We start from the raw sequence: 21323 nt of genomic DNA on the forward strand, positions 1-21323 counted from the left end.
TAGAGCAGTTTTGCTAAATGTGCTTATGTACCTAGAATTTGTAGGATATGCTGACTGAACTGTAGCAGTGCTTTGATTGGAAGCAGAGTGCACACACGACTCTCACAGTCAATGTCTCGTGCAATCAGCACACACCTCCCTTCACGAGACTGCTTTACCTGTGTGTCACTATAGCGATACTGGCAGAAACCCCCCCTACGCATATGGAAACCAGCAGACTCTGGCAACCCCTGTGTGTGGACTATAGTAAACAAAACTTCTTGTGGGCCATAAGTAGAAGCCTGATGGGCTGCACCACTGGATAGATGCTTCAAAATTCAAAATAAACGCTGCTTTTTTGGGAGGTAATTTTCTTTGGTTTATTGGGAGATGGCACCCTTTTTATTATGTTCTGATAAGTCTCAGAGGGATAGAGTGTTAGTCTGTAACTTAATAAAAAATGAGTAGTCCTGTAGCACCTTAGATACTAACAGATATATATGTATGCTCATCTGAGTGAGTTTTGCTCTAACATGTTCTAATAAGGCCACCATGTAAAAATTTCCCCTGAAAATTAGAGAAGATAACAGTAATACAAGCAAAAGTTAAGACTGTGAGCATTCAGCAAAGTCAAATATAAAAAGACACAATTTTGATTTTAGTATATATACAGTCTGTGTGCAATTATTTTTTCCAATGAAACCTTAAAAATGCTATTTTATTTCAGTTTAACATGGTAAAGAAGGAGCAGGATAATGCTTAGCATTTTAGAATACCAGATCTGAGCTGAGTTGGGAAAATAACAATTTCTTTGACTCATTGGCAATTTTTGCAAAATTGAAGAAAAAAGTCTCAGGTGATACAAAAAAACCCCCCATTTTCAGCAAATTAGAACATTGGGGAAAAATCATTTTAGATTAAATAAAATGTTTTATTGAAGCCAAAATAAAGTGTTTCATTTCAGTATTTAAAAAGAAATAAAATTAAAGAAAATTTGGTAACACAAAATTGTTTTAAAACAAATATAATTGTGTCAAAATGAAATGTTTGTTCTTAAGAATCAGATAAACTTTTTTTTTCTGAACAAACAGTTCAGTAAAATCAACAGAAATTTGCAAAATGTTTTTGGGTGACAAACCTACATATTTTGCTGAAAAAAGTTTGTTGGAAAAATTTGCCCAGTACTTGCTTTAAGACTTCTCTTGAGCTCTGTTTTAAAGGCATTTTATTCAGTTTGAAGGTGGTACTGTGGGAGTAGCTGTAGAATGTCAGATCACTCTATTTATAGAAGCTAGATCAGTGTTGGTAAGTGACTCATTTAAATGATGTGCATAGCCATTTTCAGTTGTTTATTTTTAAAGAGCAGACTTTTACAAAGATATAGACTGTCCTGATTTATCATATACTAATCAGAAACTAATTCTTAAAATTTGACTTTAGTAAATTTACAGCAGTGAAATATGAGGGTAAATTATTATTTTTTAATTACAAGGGATGTAATGCTTGTGAAAGTTGCCTGTTTGACAGCACTGTAGGCTGAAGTAATGTTTATCCACATAATAGAAAAGGAAAGCTGCTTCGTACAGCTGCCCCATGCCTCATCCTTGTAGGAATTATGGAGAACTGCAACTGCTGAGCAAACTACTCATCCATCTCATATCCTGGGTCAAGATTGGAGGTTTTACACAATGGAGTCAAATTCTTGCAAGTCCTTGAAATTCATTTATAGGTTAAATAACAGCAAATAGTGCTTTTATTTATCTAGGTATCTAATTTTTTAATCTGCCTACTACTAACAAGTAGCCAGTGGCACTGAGTTCCAGAGGTTAACAATGCATTATGCAGAAAAGTATTTATTTATATTTGTTTCCTTTTAATTTCAACAAACAAATATAAAAAATGTAAATAGGGACATCGCAGTATTTTTCTCTGTACCATTCAATACCTTTAATCCCAGTATGTTATAGAAATTGATTACTGTATTCTCTTTCTCTCTCTCATACACGTTATGTTAATTCCCTGATTGGTTACAAAGTAAATGAAACAGAAAACCAAAGGGATAAAACAACTGCTAAAGTTGATAAGTAATTGTTTTAATATTTTAAAAGAATGTCCATCCCAGGTCCAAACTCTGCAACATGGGTTCAACTGTGAAAGCACTGCTGTCTAACTCTATTGACCCTGTATTGCTAGCTATAGCTCGACCCTTCAAGGGATCTAAGATGGAAGAGCAATTCTACTGTGTTTTCTAGTGTCACCGTTAGAACAAATGTACCTGTATTCTCTTGCTATGGTCCAGCAAGGGTACACCTGCTTTTAGGCTTCCAACTCTTCAGCAGTTATGTTGTGTCTCTCCCTCCTGCTGTGTGTTTTATCTGAATGTGCAGTTAACTGCCTACACTGTGTTATTCCCAGCAAGTTAAACTGCCTCATCAGGCCAGCATCTGCACTCTGTTTATTCTTGAAGGCTGTAAATAATGAAATTGTTCATAGTTATAAGTGACCACACAGCTCTAAGCAAGGACATTTATTCTCAAGAGAACATAACAGAGAAAACATTAAAATGATACAACAACTTATGCACATGCTCATAAGCCTACTGGACATGATCCCTCCAACTCCAGCATGGGCTCTGTTGTAAGTTAATCCTTCAAACTCCGCCAAGGGTTTTTGCTGTGGTTTCAAGTTCATAATAGCCTCAGCACAGGACAAGCACACACTGTGCAGATCATCCTGGGTTTTTTTTATACATCTTAGCTCTTGAACTTCAGCCTTTCAGAATAGATAACCAGCAGATAATGGTTCTTTCCTCAGGGCATAGCATCAACAGGTTGAGTTTTTAAAAATATTTTACAGTGAGCATTTGTATTCCTTTCCCCCTGCATGTTTCCCAGGAATTTTACTTCACGCATAGAGGACATACTATAGTTATGCTTCCTCCCGGGCTCAGGAGGATGCTCCCTAGGGTGTGTGTCTCATCTCACTGTCTTCACCCCAGAAAAGTGTGATTAAAGAAGCCTCCTCAGTGGGCACCCATCTCATCTGAATGAAGATACTGCACAGGGAACATGGATGCCACAGGAGTCCAAGTGCACATAAAACGTCTGGAAGTGAGAACTATCTGAGAAGCCTGCAAATAATTCTTACTGGTCATACACTCCTAGTATATCCAGGTAACATCAGACAACACAGCCACACTGTTCTTCATCAACAAGCATGGGGCGGGGGGACAGGATTTACTGAATTAGAGTTTTTATAATTCACTATTTTCCTCCTTCTTTCTCCCCATTCCCTATTTATTTTGGAACTGGACTTTTAATAATCCATTCACCTGAAGAAGTGGGTTTTACCCACAAAAGCTCATGATACAACCTACATATTTTGTTAGTCTTTAAGGTACCGCATGACTATTTGTTTTATAAGTTTTTCCAGTTACAGACTAACTCAGCTACCCTTCTGAAATTCAATATATTGTTTGTTTACTTTCTAAGAGGGGTGGGCGAGATTCTGTGGCCTGCACTGTGCAGGGGGTCAGACTAGATGATCATAATGGTCCCTTCTGACCTTAAAGTCTATGAGTCTATGAGTGTATGTAACAGCATTGTGCTTAGTAAACAAGGGGAACTGAGTAAATTACTTTCACATGCACAAAACTGGAAAATCTGATTGTAAAATCAAAAATTTGGCAGGGAAACACATAAGGGTAGTATATGAACCTGTCTTCAACCCTCTTGCATCTGACTTCATTAAGCTGACGTTTCCTTTTACCAGCAAAAATATATTATTGCCTAGTTACTTAAGGACGCAAAGAAATGTGTACACATATGCAAGATGAAAAAAATGAAGCCAAAGTTATTACAAGCACCATATTGTAAGAAAGTGTGGGAATCATCTATAGGATCATGTGGGCCAGGAGAGAGAGGTAAAATTCTATGCAATGTTGCAGTGACTCTGGCTGCTATTTATTTTAGTTATGCTAATTATTCACAGTTTTTTGTCAGCAAGATTCTATTTTACTGTAGTTGGAAGCAAAATATCTTTTAAATTTACACAATTGAACAACAGAATAAGTCAGTGATCTAAAACCAATGATCCTTCCAGTTTGATAGTTTGTCAGTAATTGGTTTCCAATTGTATTTATACTAAAGGCAAACTACAATTTAAGAACTTCTCTTGCAAGCTTTTATACTGGAGCATAACTTTAATCAGAAGAATTCTGTTGGACTCAGACTATTCATGTGAGTAAAGTTATTTACAAGCTGTAATTAGGTCTCAACAGGAAAGAGCAGTGAAGTAGAATGAAGCAGGGCCTGTACTGTGAGGCCTGAGAAACTCAGGGTATGTCTATACTACCACCCTAGTTCGAACTAGGGTGGTTAATGTAGGCAACCGGAGTTGCAAATGAAGCCTGGGATTTGAATTTCCCAGGCTTCATTTGCATATTGCCGGGCGCCGCCATTTTTAGATGTCCGCTAGTTCGGACTCCGTGCCCGCGGCTACACGCGGCACGAACTAGGTAGTTCAGATTAGGCTTCCTATTCCAAACTACCGTTACTCCTTGTGGAATGAGGTGTACCGGTAGTTCGGAATAGGAAGCCTAATCCGAACTACCTAGTTCGTGCCGCGTGTAGCCGTGGGCACGGAGTCCGAACTAGCAGAAATTTAAAAATGGCGGCGCCCGGCAATATGCAAATGAAGCCCGGGAAATTCAAATCCCGGGCTTCATTTGCAACTCCGGTTGCCTACATTAACCACCCTAGTTCAAACTAGGGTAGTAGTGTAGACATACCCTCAGATTCTGTTAGGCTAGCTTAATATTTGGGTCTTAGGGTATGTTTACTACAGTGTTATTTCGAAATATCTTATTTCGAAATAACGCGTCTACACACAAAATGCATTTTGAAATAGCGTTTTGCTATTTCGAACTAGCACATCCACACTGATTGGATGCTGAATTGCATTTAAGGCTGGCCAGAACTGGTTCTGGCAGGGCATCAGGTAAGGAGTTACCTGGTGTGGCCGCTGCCTGAGGCTATCTGAGGCCTCCCACCGGACAGCCGGTTCTCAGGTTTCCCTGCTTGCTTGCCTACCTCGCTGAGGGACAGCAAAGCGTTTTTTCTCTGCATGCTCTGGTGCCCCTCACTCAGGACACCACAGCACTCTGCAACATGGAGCCGGAGCTGCCCCTGTGCACTCTGGTGCTTCTTGTGGACACGTTGCTGCGAGTCTGGCAGCACTTTCTGCAGGCTGCCTCATAGGAGCTGCAGCAACCCAACCCCCAGGCCTTCTTACAAACCCTCTTGGGGTATGTGGAGGAGCAGCTGCAGCACTTGGACGCCAGCGTGCCCCGCCGCATCTGGCATCTGGACACCAGCACCAAATGGTGGGACCAAATTGTCCTGGAACACTTGGGAGACCAACAATGGTTCCAGAACTTCAGGATGAAGAAGGACACCTGCTCTGTGAGTGGCTCACTCCTGCTCTGTGGCGACGGGACACGCGTATAAGGCCTGCCATTCCCCTCCAGAAGCATGTTGCCATTGCCCTCTGGAACTTTCCACGCCAGATAGCTACCGATCCATGGAGAACCAGTTTGGCATGGGGAGACCCACCGTTGGGGCTGTGCTCATGCAGGTATGGCAATCTCAGGTGACTGTCCCATGAGGGGGGGAGAAGGAGGAAATGGGCTGCCCTTGGGGAAGGGCGGGGTGGAGGTGGTGTAAGTCCCTCCCTGGGAGGGTTTGTTCTGTCCCAGCAGCACAAAGGCCTGACTGCAATGGCCAGGATTGCTGGGGGCTGCACCTGGTGCATGGGGGAGCAGGGGATTAGAAGGGAGAGGAGGAAACTCTCGGGCACCCACCTGCCCCTGTGATTATTGGGCTTTGTGTGTCCTTCTGCAGGTGGTCAGGGTGATCAAGACTTTCTTGTTCCACCAAGTCATCCGCCTGGCAGATATTGATGCCATCATCGAGGGATTTGGCACCCTGGGCTTCCCTAACTGCGGGGTGGAGGGGGACGTGGCTATCGACAGGACACATGTACCTCAACCGGAAGGGATACTTTTCAGTGATCCTGCAGGCTGCGACTGACCACCGGGGCCACTTTGTGGACATTAATGTTGGCTGGTCAGGCAAAGCCCACAACGCACGGGTCTACAGCACCTCTTCCATGTGCCAGAGGCTGCACGCTGGGACTTTCTTCCCTGACCACCACATCACAGTCAGAGATGTGGACATGCCTGTCTGCCTGGAGGGGGAAGCGGCCTATTCTTAGCCTCTGAGGATAGAGCAAGAAGCAATGGGCTTAAACTGCAGCAAGAGACGTTTAGGTTGGACGTTAGGAAAAGGTTCCTAACTGCCAGGGTGGTCAAACACCGGAATAAATTGCCCAGGGAGATTGTGGAATCTCCATCTGTGGAAATATTTAAGAGTAGGTTAGATAAATGTCTATATGGGATGGTCTAGACAGTACTGGGTCCTGCCATGAGGGCAGGGGACTGGACTTGACGACCTCTCAAGGTCCCTTCCAGTCCTAGTATTCTATGATTCCATACAGCCCTGGCTGATGAAGCCCTACACTGGACATCTCAACCCTTCCCAACAGGCATTTAATGCCAGGCTCAGCAAGGTCCACATCATGGTCGAGGATGCCTTCAGGCAGCTGAAGGCCTGCTTTAGATGCCTCTTCACCCGCTTGGGCCTCTGAGAGCAGAATATTCCACATGTGGTGGCAGTGTGCTGTGTGCTGCACAATGTGTATGAGCGGAAGGGGGAGGCCTTCCTGTCAGGCTGGGTGGCAGAGGCTGAGCACTTGGCCAGCCTGTATGCGCAGCCCTGCACGGCTGCCCACTGGGAGGCCATTCAGTGGGGCTGTCTGCAGCTGGGAGTCCCTGCGGGAAAGCTTCTATCCGGAGCACCAGTAACAGTGCTCCCTAGTCCACCCCACTGGGGGCTTGTCTCTCACTCCTCCCTCACATCCTTCCACTTTCCCCTCACTTCCCTCTGGAGACAGGTTTTTTTTGAACAAACTGAACTCTGTTTATTGAACCGAACTGGGTGGGAAATGAAACTCCGGTGAGACTGGGGAAAGAAGGTGGGAGAGGGGAGGAGAAAGGGTTGGAGAGGGGAAGGGGAAACTTGGGAGGAGGGAGCTAGTAGGGGGAGGAAAGGGGAGGAAGGGGGAAGAGAAACTCAGGGTCACAGCGGTGCCAGGGCCGCCTGCTCCCAGCACCACGGGTCTGGGGGCCTCGGTGTCCCCGGGGGTGTGTGGAGGGAGAAGCAGGAGGGGGAGAGAGAGTGGGAAGAGGAGTGATCACTGGGGATGCAGCAGAGGCTGGAGCACGAGGGTCTGGAGATGGGCACAGATGGCATGGCCCTGGGCAAGCTGCTTCTGCCACCTCTCCTGCCGGAGCTGCAAGTCTTCTTCGACCCAGTGGTCGAGGATGCAGTGCAGGGCTCACAGTGCCCCCAGGTGCTGCCACTGGAATTCGTCCATTGGATGAGTGGGCCTGCGGAGCCTTCGGGTGCGGTAGGATGTCCCGCATGGTGTGATGCAGCCACCAGGGCACCCTGGGAGGGCTGGAGGCCTCCTATTTCGAAATAGTCCCTATTCCCTGTCTATACAGCACCTATTCCGAATACCTATTTCAGCATTGGCACTATTCTTCATAGAATGAGGTTTACAAATTTTGAAATAAGCCCTCCACTATTTCAAAAGAGTTTCGAAATAGCGTTTTGCTGTGTAGACACTAGCATAGTTATTTCGAAATAACTTCGCTGTGTAGACATACCCTTAGAGACTAATGTGGTCTCACTTTAAATAGGTCCATATGTACCCCATTCTTTGAGAGAGAATGAGATTTTTTTTTTCCCTGTAACAGCAATTATAAGAAATTTCAAACATGGAGAAATGTATCAGCCTCTATGCATCGCTTATTCTTGTGTTGCGTGCCCCACAGGTAAGCTCTGGCAGCAAGACTGACTACAATTAAGGATCATAAACTCTGGATTTCTCAGGGTTCTGGTCACCAAAAACCATGTTGTTCATCTTCCCTCTCAATCCTGACCTTGGTCATATAATTCTACTATAACCAGAATGGGTTGCCAGTAAGACCTTTTAATATATATTTTATTTCCTACTATTGCAGTTAAGCTATTTCTTTCTCTGATGCAGCTGTACAATGGATACAATATCGTTGAAGTATACAATATTCTGGCTCATGCGGTAGATTTTTTTCAAACCCTCCCTGCACAATTTCCTTCCTGTTTTGTTGTTATAAATAGAGTTAGGAATACATTGACTGCTGCCACAGGAGAGATGTGAAGAGAACCCTCAAGTTCAACAGCTGTGGTTGGAATGAAGTTCCACATTGGTCAATTCAGGCATTTAAAATAAAATAAAAAAAGCCACACACACACACACGAGACAGATTTACTCAAAACTAGTTTTATTTTTAAAAAAATCCAAGTGCATAGCACTCATCCAGATTCCATTATTGTCAATGTTGTGCATTTATGAACATTTTAAATTATGCCATAAAATGCACATTCTGGTTCTCTCAGTAACAACTTGAAGTAGTGTACTTAATGAACACTGATAAAGCCCTTTTTAAATAACACACTGAAATTGTTCACAGTGCACGCTCCTTTCTCTATTTGCATTGCATCTGACATTACAGTATCAAACTAAATAAATTAAATCCCCCCTCCCAAAAAGCATGTAGTGGATTCTTTTACAGTTAAGCCTAAGATCTTAAAATACAATCAAAATATCTTACTATATGTAGACCTTGAAGTATCAACTAATTGAATAATCACCTCTATAATTCCAGTGTTAATTACCTACTTTTATATGCAAAATACTTGATAGATTTACTAATATTTCAAAACAATCTATACTGCTCCATCATCATTAAAGATGACATATAGCCAATATATGCATTTAACAGACAAAACACTACAGGCATCTGTTATTTCAAGTCATGGTCCATCAGAAAACTGTACATTCATATAAATGAGGTAGTTAGACTGAAAACTTGGACATAGCATTGAACTGAAATCTGAAGATGGAAGACAGTTTCCCTTTTGGATTTATTTATTCCCTCTCTCTTCAAGCATCAATGAAATACAACTCAGGCATTTTAGGAGGTAGGAAACTTGCATGTACTTTCCCTCCTAAAAAAAAGAAATAATTTGGAGGGGAGAGATGAAGGGGAAAAAAAGGTAGCTCTTTAAGGAGGTAAAATAAGTTACTGTGCTCACCTGGTAGTTTATTCTCTAACATGAAGTAGAGTATCAACTCACCCTTACACTTTTTCCCAACCCTCCACTCAACCCCTCCTCATGAAAAATGACAATTTGAAATGTGATGTGTGTTAAACTAATTACAAGAAACAGAGGATTTCTTCTCCTCCATAATTAAGGGTGCGTTCTTGCAACACATTATGGTTCAGCTCCAGGAAGAGCCATCAAAACAAGCAGAAATGTCTTCCACAACTACTGAATATTTTGGGATGTCCCCCATTTCCACATTAATATTGATGTCATACACTCTTTGCTCACTCCCAATATTATTTGCAACAGAGTGTTTGTGAACTTCTGCAGATCGTATAATAATAGAAGGTCTGGCATCATGTCTGCCATTTAACCATGCTTTTAAGTGCTGCCATTAGAAATTAAACAAAAAAAACCAACCGCCCCCCCTCAAAAAACAAACATACATTTTAGCCAATAAGGCGCTCTCCATCAATTCCCTCTCCCATACCAGATTTGGGGGGGTGGGGGGGAGTCAACTGCCTGATTTTGTAAACAAGCAACTTCTCAATTAACATATCTTCAACACCACCTTCATCCTCTGGGGCTGGAGGAATGAAAATTTCTACTCTCAGGCCATCTTGAGTTGTGGATGATATTGCAGCTCAGACAGCTATGTCATAAGCATCCTGCCTTCAACCTGGAAATACATTTTTGTTCTAGCAGAGAGAATACAATGTTGCTCTTCCACAGGAATCTTCCATAAAGGAGAAGAATGAGCTGCCCCAGTATTACCTGATAATGTATTTCCCTCCACTGTGCATTATGCTTGATATATGAAACACTGGATTTTTGTAAGCATTTAACGGTGCCTTTTCTGTATAGATTTAGAGACTCAGACTAGAGGATGTTCTGTATTGGTTGTGTTAATAAAATATAAAACCTCACAACTACTATTATGAGTTCTGGTACAGTAGGAGTTCAGCTTACACTTAGAGAACACCAGTACTCTGCCATCATCTGATAACACAGTATTGGGTGGCAGGGAGTAGCTAGGACTACAGTTAGACTTTATATATACACAAATCCCTTTGGTACTCTGCACTGTAGATGACCTGAAAGAAATATCAGCCTGGATTACACCCAGTAAAGTGTATATACACAAGCAGCACAGAGTCATTTTGAATAGATAATTCCCTGAGTTAGTGAGAAAGTGTTACTCTAAACACCTGAAATGAAAAAGAAAAAAAGGCATCTGTCCTGTTAGGCACAAGACTTAAAAACAAGCAAAAGTCTGCTAACTCAAGTGCCTTAAATTGGACATATACTGTACATAAGAACATGAGCAAAAAATGACAAGTAATTGCATTACTGATTTTGTCAATAAAAGTTTCTCTCTCTACATGGTCCCAATGTTTCTGGGGAAGTACATTGCTCAATGGATTCTTAAGTTTCAAATTTACTGAAAGTAAATCTCACTCAGTCCTGTAGGGAAGTATTGCATACATATGGCCTTTTCAAAGTAATACTGTATATCTCCTTCATTAAAAGATATGGCGCTAGTCAGTCCACAGCCATTTTCCTCTTCACCTGTATTTCAAGGTGGCTGTTAAGAGCACACTGCCCTAGAGTGTCAACAGTATTAGCACATAACTGCCATGTACACATTCCTTTTAGAAAACATACTACATGCTCATTCTTTGCAGATTCTGTACTCGAGCTAATCTATTTCATCGCTTGGTTGCCAATCCAGCTATTCTCCTTCTGGAAAGAGTGCTACTTTTATTTAGATTCTTGCCCTCAAATATATTTGAGGTTTGACAAAAACTAGGGTATCTAAATTTGTATTCATCACCTCTCAAAGCAAGGAGTAATACAAGGATACCGTCCATTGATCTGGTAACTCCGGTTGTAGGAGACACTTATACATGGCTTTACTTCTATTGGAACGGCAAGTGACATACTAGCACCAGTCTGTAGGTGACCTCGAGCCTGCATGCTGGATTGTAAACTGACAGGGCAAGTCTGCAGTGGGTAAGAGGACGTGTGACTAGATGACACAATCTGCTGACTGTTCTGCTGTTGTGACGTTTGATGGTGGTACTGTAATGGAGCTTGATGAGCCTGGAGATACTGTGATACATGTTGTGGAACATGAGCCTGCTGTGGAGTTGGAGCCGGGGTGGGAAACACACTATGTTGTGCAGACTGGGCATGTTGTCCTTTTTGCTTATTTGCTTCTTTTACATCATTGTCATGAGCACTAGGATTCAAACAGAAAATAAGACCATTTAAGTCTACTTTATGTATAAGTTTAAGAGTATCCTAACTGTAAAGCTGTAACAGCCATTAAATATTGAAAACTATGCTTAAAGTCATTAAAGAACATGAATTGCTTCTTAATAGGCACACTAAGAAGTTTAAATGATTTTAAAAACTAGGGCCAAGAACATCTTAAAAGGCTACAATGTTAATAAAAGAATTTGCATTTAAGAGTTAATGAAATTAGCCTGGTTGGATATAAAGATGTCAGTAGCATAGTATTTGCTAGACATACAACACTGCAGTGACATTAGCGTATGAGAATTAGAAAGTGACATTTATGGTGGCTAATCAGTTTCTAGCAATGCATGATTGTACTGTAATCATCTCAATCCCTCAGAGTCATTGATACTACTGTGATTGTGAGGATTACCAACTTGCTTGGGGTGCCTTGCTGAAGTGACACTGTGGTAGCTCCATCCCTTTGGTCTTCCAGAGAGGTGTTCAGTACTTACTTTCCCACCCTAATGGGGTTCTTGGTATCTTTGTTCTTAGACAAGGTTTGATACTGTAATTCATCATTACTGTATACAGTACAAGGCCACCAAGGGAGATGGCTATGGACAAGAGTGCCACCTTCCTAGAGAGGACAGTTTATTTTAGAGAGTCTGGATTCAGATTTCTCTCTTCTTTATGTGCTAACCAAAGTCTGGAGGTGAACGAGAGCAAATGCCAACAAGAGGGAAATGATGCTGTTGACCTAGGGATTCATCTAGAAGAATGGAATTGATGAATTGGGAATGTATCTTCACCATTTTTATATGATTCAATTTTGTGGTCCTACTGGATGCCCTGGCACATCTGATGTGTAGATAGCACTGGCCTGCCATTTTTCCATTTATTAATAATAAGGCAGCAAGCCTTCACCTCTCAGTTATGGGCCCCTCCCAGACTATCCCCACTTTTGTAACCTGCTCCAGTGACTGCATCCTCTACTCAGAAAGCGCTAAATTCCTGAGGCTTAAGTAGATCTTCCATGTGCTCAGTACAGTTCAGTGGATATCTATTAAATTCAATTATCTGCATAGAGCTTTAGATTGGGAACCAGGTGTTAAAGGAATCTGCTTCCACATGTGCATTTGTGACAGCTGAGATCTGCTACAGCAGTGTTTCTCAACTTTTTTTTTTTTTTTTTTTTTTAAAAGAGTATCCCAGTACCTACAGTTTTCAGACACACACTTTTTTTCTACCATTGCAACACATTTGTTTAGACATCTTAATCGTAGCCGGGTGGGGAATGACATTTTTGGGTATAGAAAGTATAAAAATAATAAAACACTGTAAAACTTAAAACAAAAATTCAGTTCTCCAAATTTCAGTTGTGTTGACGTACCCCCCAGATTTCTCTTGAGTACCTTTCCGGGTACTTGTACCACTGGTTGAGAAACATTGTGCTACAGCACCCCAAATGCACTCAAAGTCCTTCCCCTGAACTCCAGTTTTTGGACAACCTGACTGCCCACCGCAGCCCAAGTTTGGTGATGTTCAGACCATGCTGCATATCTTGTTTATTCTGTTCTTTTGTCTGAGTATTTTATTTGCTAGGGGGAGGAAACTTAAAGGAGTTAGGTCAGGTGAGGTTTTCTGAAAGTTGGAAAGGTTTTAGGTTGGTTTAATTATTTAATAAATATTGTATAGTACTTGGAACACTTTTGACATAGATGCTACACAAGCTCACTGCCAACATTATTTCTGTAAATACTGTTTTTAGTTTAAGTGTCCTCAATATGTTATGGAGACATAGCTTTACAAATGAAACACCAACAAACTTACATTAATAGTCGTTCAATACACGGAACCATAAAATCCCAGGAGTATGCAGTAAGACGATGCAGTCGAGTTGGCCATGTTGGAGAGAGGCGTAGGATAATTCTTGAAGAAGCCACACATGCAGTAGCCACTAATGAAGGAGCATAATTTAAAAATGCATGATCTGGATAGACACAAAAATTGTTTAGATGAGTTAGACACAAATATTATTTAAGAAATAAGACTGAACTAAACCAAACCATGCAACACACCTTGCAGAGATACTTCCAGAAAATAATCAGCATATTTTGCCATGTATAACTTGGTCTTCTCTAAGGAAACCATTGGCCAGCCATCATGGAGATCTGTCTCATGGACAGCAATTGAAAGGTAATATTCGATGAAATGAGCAGCAGTTGGGAGGCACAAGTTCCACTGGAATGTTTCTAGCAACAACAGCTCCATGTGTAGCAAGTTCTGTTTTGTTAATACCAGATTCATGTTAGTCATACAACCTAAGCTGTTCAATTGTTCGAGCTTCGGGACACTATCTTCCTTTTCTTCAAATTTACCTTGGGGCCGGGAGAGAGAAATAAAAATATAAATGAGAAACATGAGTATGATACCAAACAACATTTGCTAGTACTGTTAACATTACACTTATTACACAATTATTTTGCCATGTCAAATAGTCTCCTGCATGCACAGTTCAAGGGATGGTTTGACTGAGGAGAGGAGGGACATGCTGTCAAGGGTTACGCTTTTGCTGATAGTTGCTATGCAACTTATAGGATATTACAGCAGTGTCACACTTCCTGTTGTCTGTATGAAAAAAGCTATAAAGAGACAAGGCCAGTTGCAGAGAGAGAATACTGATAATGGTATTGTGTTGCCCGACTAATTCATAAATTGCTACTACTTGTTCAGTAAGTTATTTTAAACCTCCCCTCCCCCCCCCCAAAAAAATCACTGAAATACCACTGAGATTATCTTAAAAATAGTGCAAGAGTCCACCATTAGATTTTAGCTTTTTTTAAAAGGAAGTTTTTCCTTCTAAGTACAGTTAAGAAAAATCAACTTGGTACAGAGGCTTTAATGTACATTTCCATGTTCATGGCAATGTTTAAATTCAATAACTGACTTAACTGGAAATTAAGCCCTTCGGTCTGAATTTAGGATGCCAGTGTTTAGTTGAGTACACAATAAACTGATTAATTGATAAGCCCAGTTTTATCTTTTTTACTACACACTGTATAAGAGGCAGCAAGGGAGTGGGAAGGGGGAAAAGCAGGAGTCAGTTCTTTAGGGAGTGGGTTTTTAAGCTAGCTCTCCATGAGCACAGGATCCATGGAGCCGCCTGCCCCATGCTGCTGCCTCTCATAGGGTATGTCTACACTAGCTCGTTAATTCGAGCTAGGTAGGCAAATCAGGCAACCGGAGTTGCAAATGAAGCCCGGGATTTAAATATCCCGGGCTTTATTTGCATGTTCCCGTCCGGCCGCCATTTTAAAATCCCCCTTCGTTCGAATGAACTGCCCGCTGCTACACGCGGCAGTTTAAAGTTAATCTGAACTAAATCCTTAATTTATTCTTAGTTTAAGGACTTAGTTCGGATTAACTTTAAACTGCTGCGTGTAGCCGCGGGCAGTTCGTTCGAATGAAGGGGGATTTTAAAATGGCGGCCAGACGGGAACATGCACATAAAGCCTGAGATATTTAAATCCCGGGCTTCATTTGCAACTCCGGTTGCCTGATTTGCCTACCTAGCTTGACTTAACGAGCTAGTGTAGACATACCCCTAGAGAGGCAGCAGCATGGAGAGGAGAAGGAGGCTTTCAAGCCAGCTTCCTGTGCATATCAGCTTATACAAGCTGCGGGGGGTGGGAGGCACAGGAGGGAGCTGGCTTTTAAGTGTGACAGCTTTGTGAAGCAGGCTACCCCTCCCGCCCCCTCATGCTGCTGCTTCCATCAGAGGCAGCAGCAGGGGAAGGAGGTAGGGGAGGCTGTCGCAGGGCAGCTTCCGTCTGCAGCGGGCCCAAGCTTGTTGCGGACAGTGGCTGCTCCATGAGATACCAGCACAGCCCCTCTGTCCACAGGTAGCTCAGACCCCTGCAGAAAGGGGCTGATGGTACCCCACACTGCTGCCACTGATACAGAGGCAGCAACGAACAGAAGCAGGGAACTCCCTGGGAGCACACTGGCTGCAGGCCTCACTCCGGGGACTATTGAATAATTGTGTAACTGATAATATTTTGTTAAGTTACACAACTATTCAATTAATTGCTATCTAACATCCCTAGTCTAAATCAAGTGAGTTTCAGTAATGTGTACCTAGAAATGCTTACTGTCAATTATGTCAACTTCCATAATTCTCTCCTTTTAAATGTGTGTCAGTACTTAAATTGTACATCCCTGGGAGAGGGACGATCTTTTTGTTCTATGTTTGTACAGCACCTAGCACAGCAAGACCCATATTGCTACCTCAGGCTATGTCTACACAGCAGTGTTATTTCGGAATAACTGATATCATTCCGAAATAGCAGGGCACGTGTCTACACTATAAGCAGTTATTTCGACATAATATCAAAATAATGTTGAGCTGGAGGACTTCTTACTCCAAGAAAAACCACTCTTCCTCCTACTGCCCTTACTCCTCGTAAAATGAAAGTTACAGGAGTTGGACTTCCTGCTGTGCAGACAGCACCAAAAGCTGAAATAAGCTATTTTGACTTAAGCTACGCAATTGACGTAGCTTAAGTTGCACAGCTTATTTTGGTTTTAGCCCTGCTGCATAGACATGCCCTCAGTTTCACCTTACCTTCCTCCTTTTTGAATTTCAAATTTTGTAGAAAAAGTGTATGTTCTTTAAGTAAATGAGGATTCTTCAGTTGCAATGGGACAGAGTCCACTCAATTTTCTTGGTTTTTCCAGTTGTAAAGGGTACCCATTTACTTTAACCATTTTTTTCATATTTTAGTTCTCACAAGATTATATAAATCCAAAAGTGATATTCAAGATGTCTTTTCTGCATCTACAGCAGATGAGACTTTTCTTCTTTTTCCTATGCACAATTTGGCAACTTGGAGATGACAGGTGACTTCCCTTAAAGAGAAGGATTTTCTTCCCTTGCAATTCCTTCCTAACATTTTTTTAAAAACTTCAATTTATTTGTGATAAACACTGTTCTGTGATTGTAGCCATTAGTGTCCTTCGTGCCCTTCACCAAATACCATCATAAGCTGAAACAAGAGTTTCGAGAGAGGTCTGTGTATTGGATCAAATTCTACTGTGCAGATCTTTTATGCATAATTTGCTTTCTCAATCTGCTTGATCACCTCAAGATGATTCTTTAGTTGGTAGAAGAATGAAAGCCAGTTAAATTACTGACATACTTACTTGCTAAAAGTAAACAGGAAAGAGCAACCACATGCAGCTGCTGAATGGATATATCATAGCGGTCCATAAAGAGGTCCAATAGATAGACAGCAAGATGTCGTGCAGCAGGACAGAGTCTGAAGCGATTGCTCACAATGGCAATCAGGTCTGCAAAATATCTTCTCAGATTTAACTGGGGAGACTGGCCTTTGTAGGAGGGCAGCTTTAACTCCTAGATAGAGAGCAGCATATAGTTGTTGCACAATCATTATTTTTATGCAAATTCACGTGAGAAAGATACATATGAAAATTGACTGGATTAATATATAGAAGACTTTTTAAAGCAGTTTTTAAGTGGTGCAGTCACAATTTTGGTATGTATTTTCACACAGTAGAACTGTTCTCCTGCTGGGAATTTCTATTTATTATTTTAGAATACCTATACAAGGACTATCTAGATTCTGCAGAACAATCATTTAAAATAGGACACTTATCAAGTTCACTTGGCCCAAAACATAGAAACAAACAAGCCAAATAACATTCAGTCAAGCCTACTGACTGACTAAGAAAAATTCTTATGGCATAGTCTGACTATAAGCACAGAACGTTCCAAGGACAGGAGTCTAACTGATAGCATGGTATTCTTCACTTTGAAAAGCAGGATTTCAGGCAACTGCAGCCAAAAGAGCACAGCTGATCTCCACTATTCCAAATGGACAAAAAAAAAAAAAAAAAAAAAAAGAGAGAGAGAGAGAGGTACCCTCTGGAATCCAGATTAGGTATGGATTTGGACTATAATTCTTATTACAATAAAATTTCCTGGTTCGGTGACACCAGGTAGAGCTGAGATAACAAAAAAAAGTGTATAAATCCATAGAGTTTCAGGCAATAAGGGACCATCATGATCATTTAGTTGACCTCTGGCACATCATAAGTAAGGATGCTAAAGAGTGGGTATTTGGCTAATCATGTAGTTGATACAATTTGTATTGACTAATTGTGTAGCTGATAAGGGAAGGCACTCTGCAGAGCTGCAGCTGGGGTAGCTCTCAGAACTAGCGTGTGCTGGGTCCTGGACCTCTGCACCTCTGCCTTTTAAATGTAGTAAGAGCCAGGCAGCTCTTACTACATTTAAAATTCAGAGCTACAGGGGTCCAGGGCCGGCATGGCTCACACCGAGTCCAACAGCCCCAGTTCGTGGTGGCCCAGGCTGGCTGCAGGCAGTGAGCTTCAGCCTGCCATGGGCAGAGACTGCTTCATGGCACTCTCTCCTACACCCCACTCCCTCGAAACAGGTGCTGCCTTTGATGGGGCAGCAATGCAGGGGAGAGGCAGGCGGCATCACGGAGACAGTGCTGAGGGGAACCGGCTTTTAAGCACCCCCAGCACCAGCTCCTGTTCTCCCCCCCCCAACTTGCTGCTTCTGTATCAGGGGCAGCAATAGGGGGGGAAAAGGGGGAGGGGAAGAAAACGAACAGTTGAGTACACACATACCTTGTCACAAGAGTAACATAAAAGTTGTAAAATTATAACCACTCCTTTAATAGTTCCAAACTGTAAGATTACTAAAATTGTCTGGAATTTACTACTTTTCTTTGTAAATAAAAACTCTAATGTACTAGTTGTTTCTTATACATGGGCCCAGTAATGTGCATTAGGGAAGTAATCAGGCCCTTAAGAAAATTAATACAGTCACCAAAACTGCTTAGCTACATTTTTACTAGGCTAAATCATTGTAAACATATTTACAACTGTTGGGGGAAGGGGGAGGTGAGCCTTATCATTATCAAGAAGCAATATCAGCAAACATTGAAATGAGACAACTCCCAGCTAAGAGGAGTTTCAAAACAGGCTTGTCCTAACATTTATTATTGTTAGTAGACCCACTTTACAGCGCTCTTCTACATGGTCTCTAGCTTCCACTATGTTAAAAAAAAAGTATGGCTCTATTAATACTTCAAAACTAAATAAATAAAAGGACTGAATACATCACGACCAAAGGGTAGAGATAGGAGAAAAAACAGGCTAGTTGGGTAAATACTCAGATAATCAGAACAGGATATACTTAGAGACATTACATATCTCAGCAGTTCAGTTGTAGCATGCACTGGAGCCAAATCTCTTTCCCTGCATTTTTAGTTCACTTGACTTTAACCTAGCATGTTTTCCCTCTCCTTTATATAGCAGATTATTTATAACCATTGTTATTTCCAAGACTTCCAACAAAGTTTAACATTGACTTACAGTAACGGTCATCAAGGTTACTGTGTTTCTGTTTTTTATTTTGCAGTCTGCTTCCTGGGAGGGTACCAGAAAATTAGGGTCCAGCATTCTTAACAAGTCGGGGAAGTTTCTACCAAGATATGTTAAACAGCGAGGGGGGAAATCAGTGATACAACTCCTCCTCCCCTCCCTTGTCTTAAAGGAGCCAACCAGCTCCACTGTCCCACGGGAATCAATACCTTTATATACTTAGGGGGCTAAAATGCAATCAAGTGCTACCATTCAAGTGCCAATTTTACTTTTAAACGTTAATGACAGTGGGAACATACGCAAATCTTTCCACCTGAGCAGCCCAAAGCATCTCGCAAAAACCCAGTTAATTAATGCGCCCTCCCAAGACCCCTCCAGCCCTTTTGGCTGATGGAGCAGCTGGTTGTACAGTTTCGATACACGAGAGTTTCAGATGCCCAGCCAGAGGGTCCCCGTGGCTCAATGCTCTAGCGACAAGAGACAGTGGAGCTGCTTACAGAAGCAGGAGACAAAAGGAAGTCGCCTGCCCCACTAGCCTGTCCAGGGAACTGCCCTCTCACTCCCTTCCAGAGGGCTGTCCGAGCCCGTTCTCCTGCCACCCAGGAAGGGAAGAGAGGAGCCTCACGCCAGTGCAGCCCGAAGGCGGCATCAGAGCGAGGGATCTAGGCCGCCTCCCTCCGCGGCAAAATCCCAGAAGCCCCCCCCGGTGGAGGTACCTTGTAGCGAAGGGCTTGGTGGATGTCGGCGGCCAGCTGTCCTTTCCACCACTGCCCCTCCAGCTCCATGGGACAGTCCGGCGCGGCAGGGAGTCACAGCGGCACAGGGCGAAAGGCAGCAGCCGAAGTCTGCGCAAGAGAGAGGGGAGCGGCGCCCCTTAGTTCAGCCGTGGAGCCCGGGTGCACGCGCGCCCTACCCGCTGCAGCCCCTCTTCAGCTGCCCCCAGTGACGGCAGCTCCCCCTCTCCCCTCAGCGCTCACTCGCCTGCCCGGCCCTTCGCCCCGGAGCGCAGGCAGCCCCGCTCCCGCACACAGCTGAGAGCCCGGGGCGGGGCGGGGGAGCGCAGCGCAGAGACCCGAGGGGGAGGCTAAGAAGCAGCCTCGCCCCCCAGCTGGGCTGCGCTCCAGCCTCGCCGTGCAGCCCCGGGGCTGGCTGCAGGGCCGGAATCCCGCCCCCCCCGGCACAGCCCCGGGGAAAGCCCGGCGGAGGGGGAGCGCAGGGCAGGGGTCCCGGCCCGACACAACAAAGGGCCGGGCGGGGCAGGCGACCCCCGCCAGCGGCAACTTCCCCGCCGCTCCCAGCGCAGCCCCCACTCACCCCGAGCCACAGCTCAGCTCAGCGCCCCGGGGCCGTGGCCCCGCAGCTCAGCTCTGCCATGGGGCCGAGCAGCTCCCCTCGCCCATTGTTAAAGGGCGAAGCAGGCAAGTGTGTATACAAAGCCAGGCAGCAGGCACATGCCGCTGGGCCTCTGCCAATCTACTTTCGTTTTACAACGGGGTCTGGCCTGGGCGCTCCAATCACGGCCCGGCATTCATGGGCGCACAGGCTCTCGGCTCCGCTGCCACATGCAGGGAGCCTTGGCCCCATGGAGCTGCCGTAGCCGCCCCGACCCAAAGCCGTGGGGGAGGAGGGAGCGTGGGACTCGCCTTTCCCGCCGCGTCGGGGCTGCTCGCGTGTCTGCGGGCATGTGCCTGCCGCCTTCGAAGTAGTTTGTGTGCCGGGCTGCGCGCACGCACGTGCGGGAGCGCCCGGGGCATCCACAGGGCTGCACAGGGAAGGCAAAGAAAGGGCAAAACTGTAGGAGCGTGGGGTTTCCTTGCTGGGCACGAGACTGAGCTGCAAACAGATTGCATGGTGCAGGTCTTTGCAGGGAGTGTGGTGCAAAAGGCAAGGTAGGAGCAGGTTCCAGGGGTCCTCAGGACCTTGCACTTCACAGCTGGAGAAATTCTGAGTTGGCTGGGAAAAGCTGTTTCACCTTCAGAAACTAGTTCTGACACTTAAAAGCAGGTTTCTGTTCAAATCATGTCCAAATTGTAATATTTCACCTGGAGATCTAATGACCCCCTTTTGATTCAAGCATTATTTACACATTAATTAAACCTTACAACTGACGTATACAGAATAACTTGTCTGCCAAAAACATGAATAGAGAACTTTCTGTGTGTCTCACACAGCTGTGTGTATATAGAAATAACAATTAATTATGTAAGAGTAGTTTTTTAAAAAAATCTAGGTGGTGATGCAAACCATGCAACTGAGGATAGATGCTACCTATTATGGTCTTACAAGTCTTTGTATTATAGAATACTAGGACTGGAAGGGACCTCGAGAGATCATCGATCAAAATTTTTCCTTTTTTTTGTATAAAAAAAAGGAAAAAAGATACAAAAGGCGATA

General features: G+C 43.5%; 1 protein-coding gene across 4 annotated transcripts; it reads right to left on the minus strand.

Annotated features, from left to right (window-relative positions):
• Positions 1-8404: 8404 nt before the first annotated feature.
• Positions 8405-20451, minus strand: CCNJ (cyclin J). 4 transcript variants are annotated; one of them, XM_025179762.2, is made up of 6 exons: positions 20244-20451; positions 19646-19774; positions 16698-16908; positions 13574-13873; positions 13326-13452; positions 8405-11493 (listed from the first exon to the last, which is right to left on the minus strand). In XM_025179762.2, the coding sequence occupies exons 2-6, from the start codon at positions 19712-19714 to the stop codon at positions 11082-11084; spliced, it is 1119 nt and encodes a 372-aa protein (XP_025035547.2). In that variant the 5' UTR covers positions 19715-19774; positions 20244-20451; the 3' UTR covers positions 8405-11081. The 4 variants fall into 4 exon arrangements, with proteins under 4 accessions (XP_025035547.2, XP_006113232.2, XP_075791313.1 ...); XM_006113170.4 differs by having other exon boundaries at positions 13326-13485; positions 20244-20419; XM_075935198.1 differs by lacking the exon at positions 20244-20451 and adding an exon at positions 18921-19029 and having other exon boundaries at positions 19646-20222.
• Positions 20452-21323: the final 872 nt, after the last annotated feature.

The sequence above is a fragment of the Pelodiscus sinensis genome, chromosome 8, assembly GCF_049634645.1.
Source record: "Pelodiscus sinensis isolate JC-2024 chromosome 8, ASM4963464v1, whole genome shotgun sequence".
Taxonomy (NCBI): Eukaryota; Metazoa; Chordata; order Testudines; family Trionychidae; genus Pelodiscus; species Pelodiscus sinensis.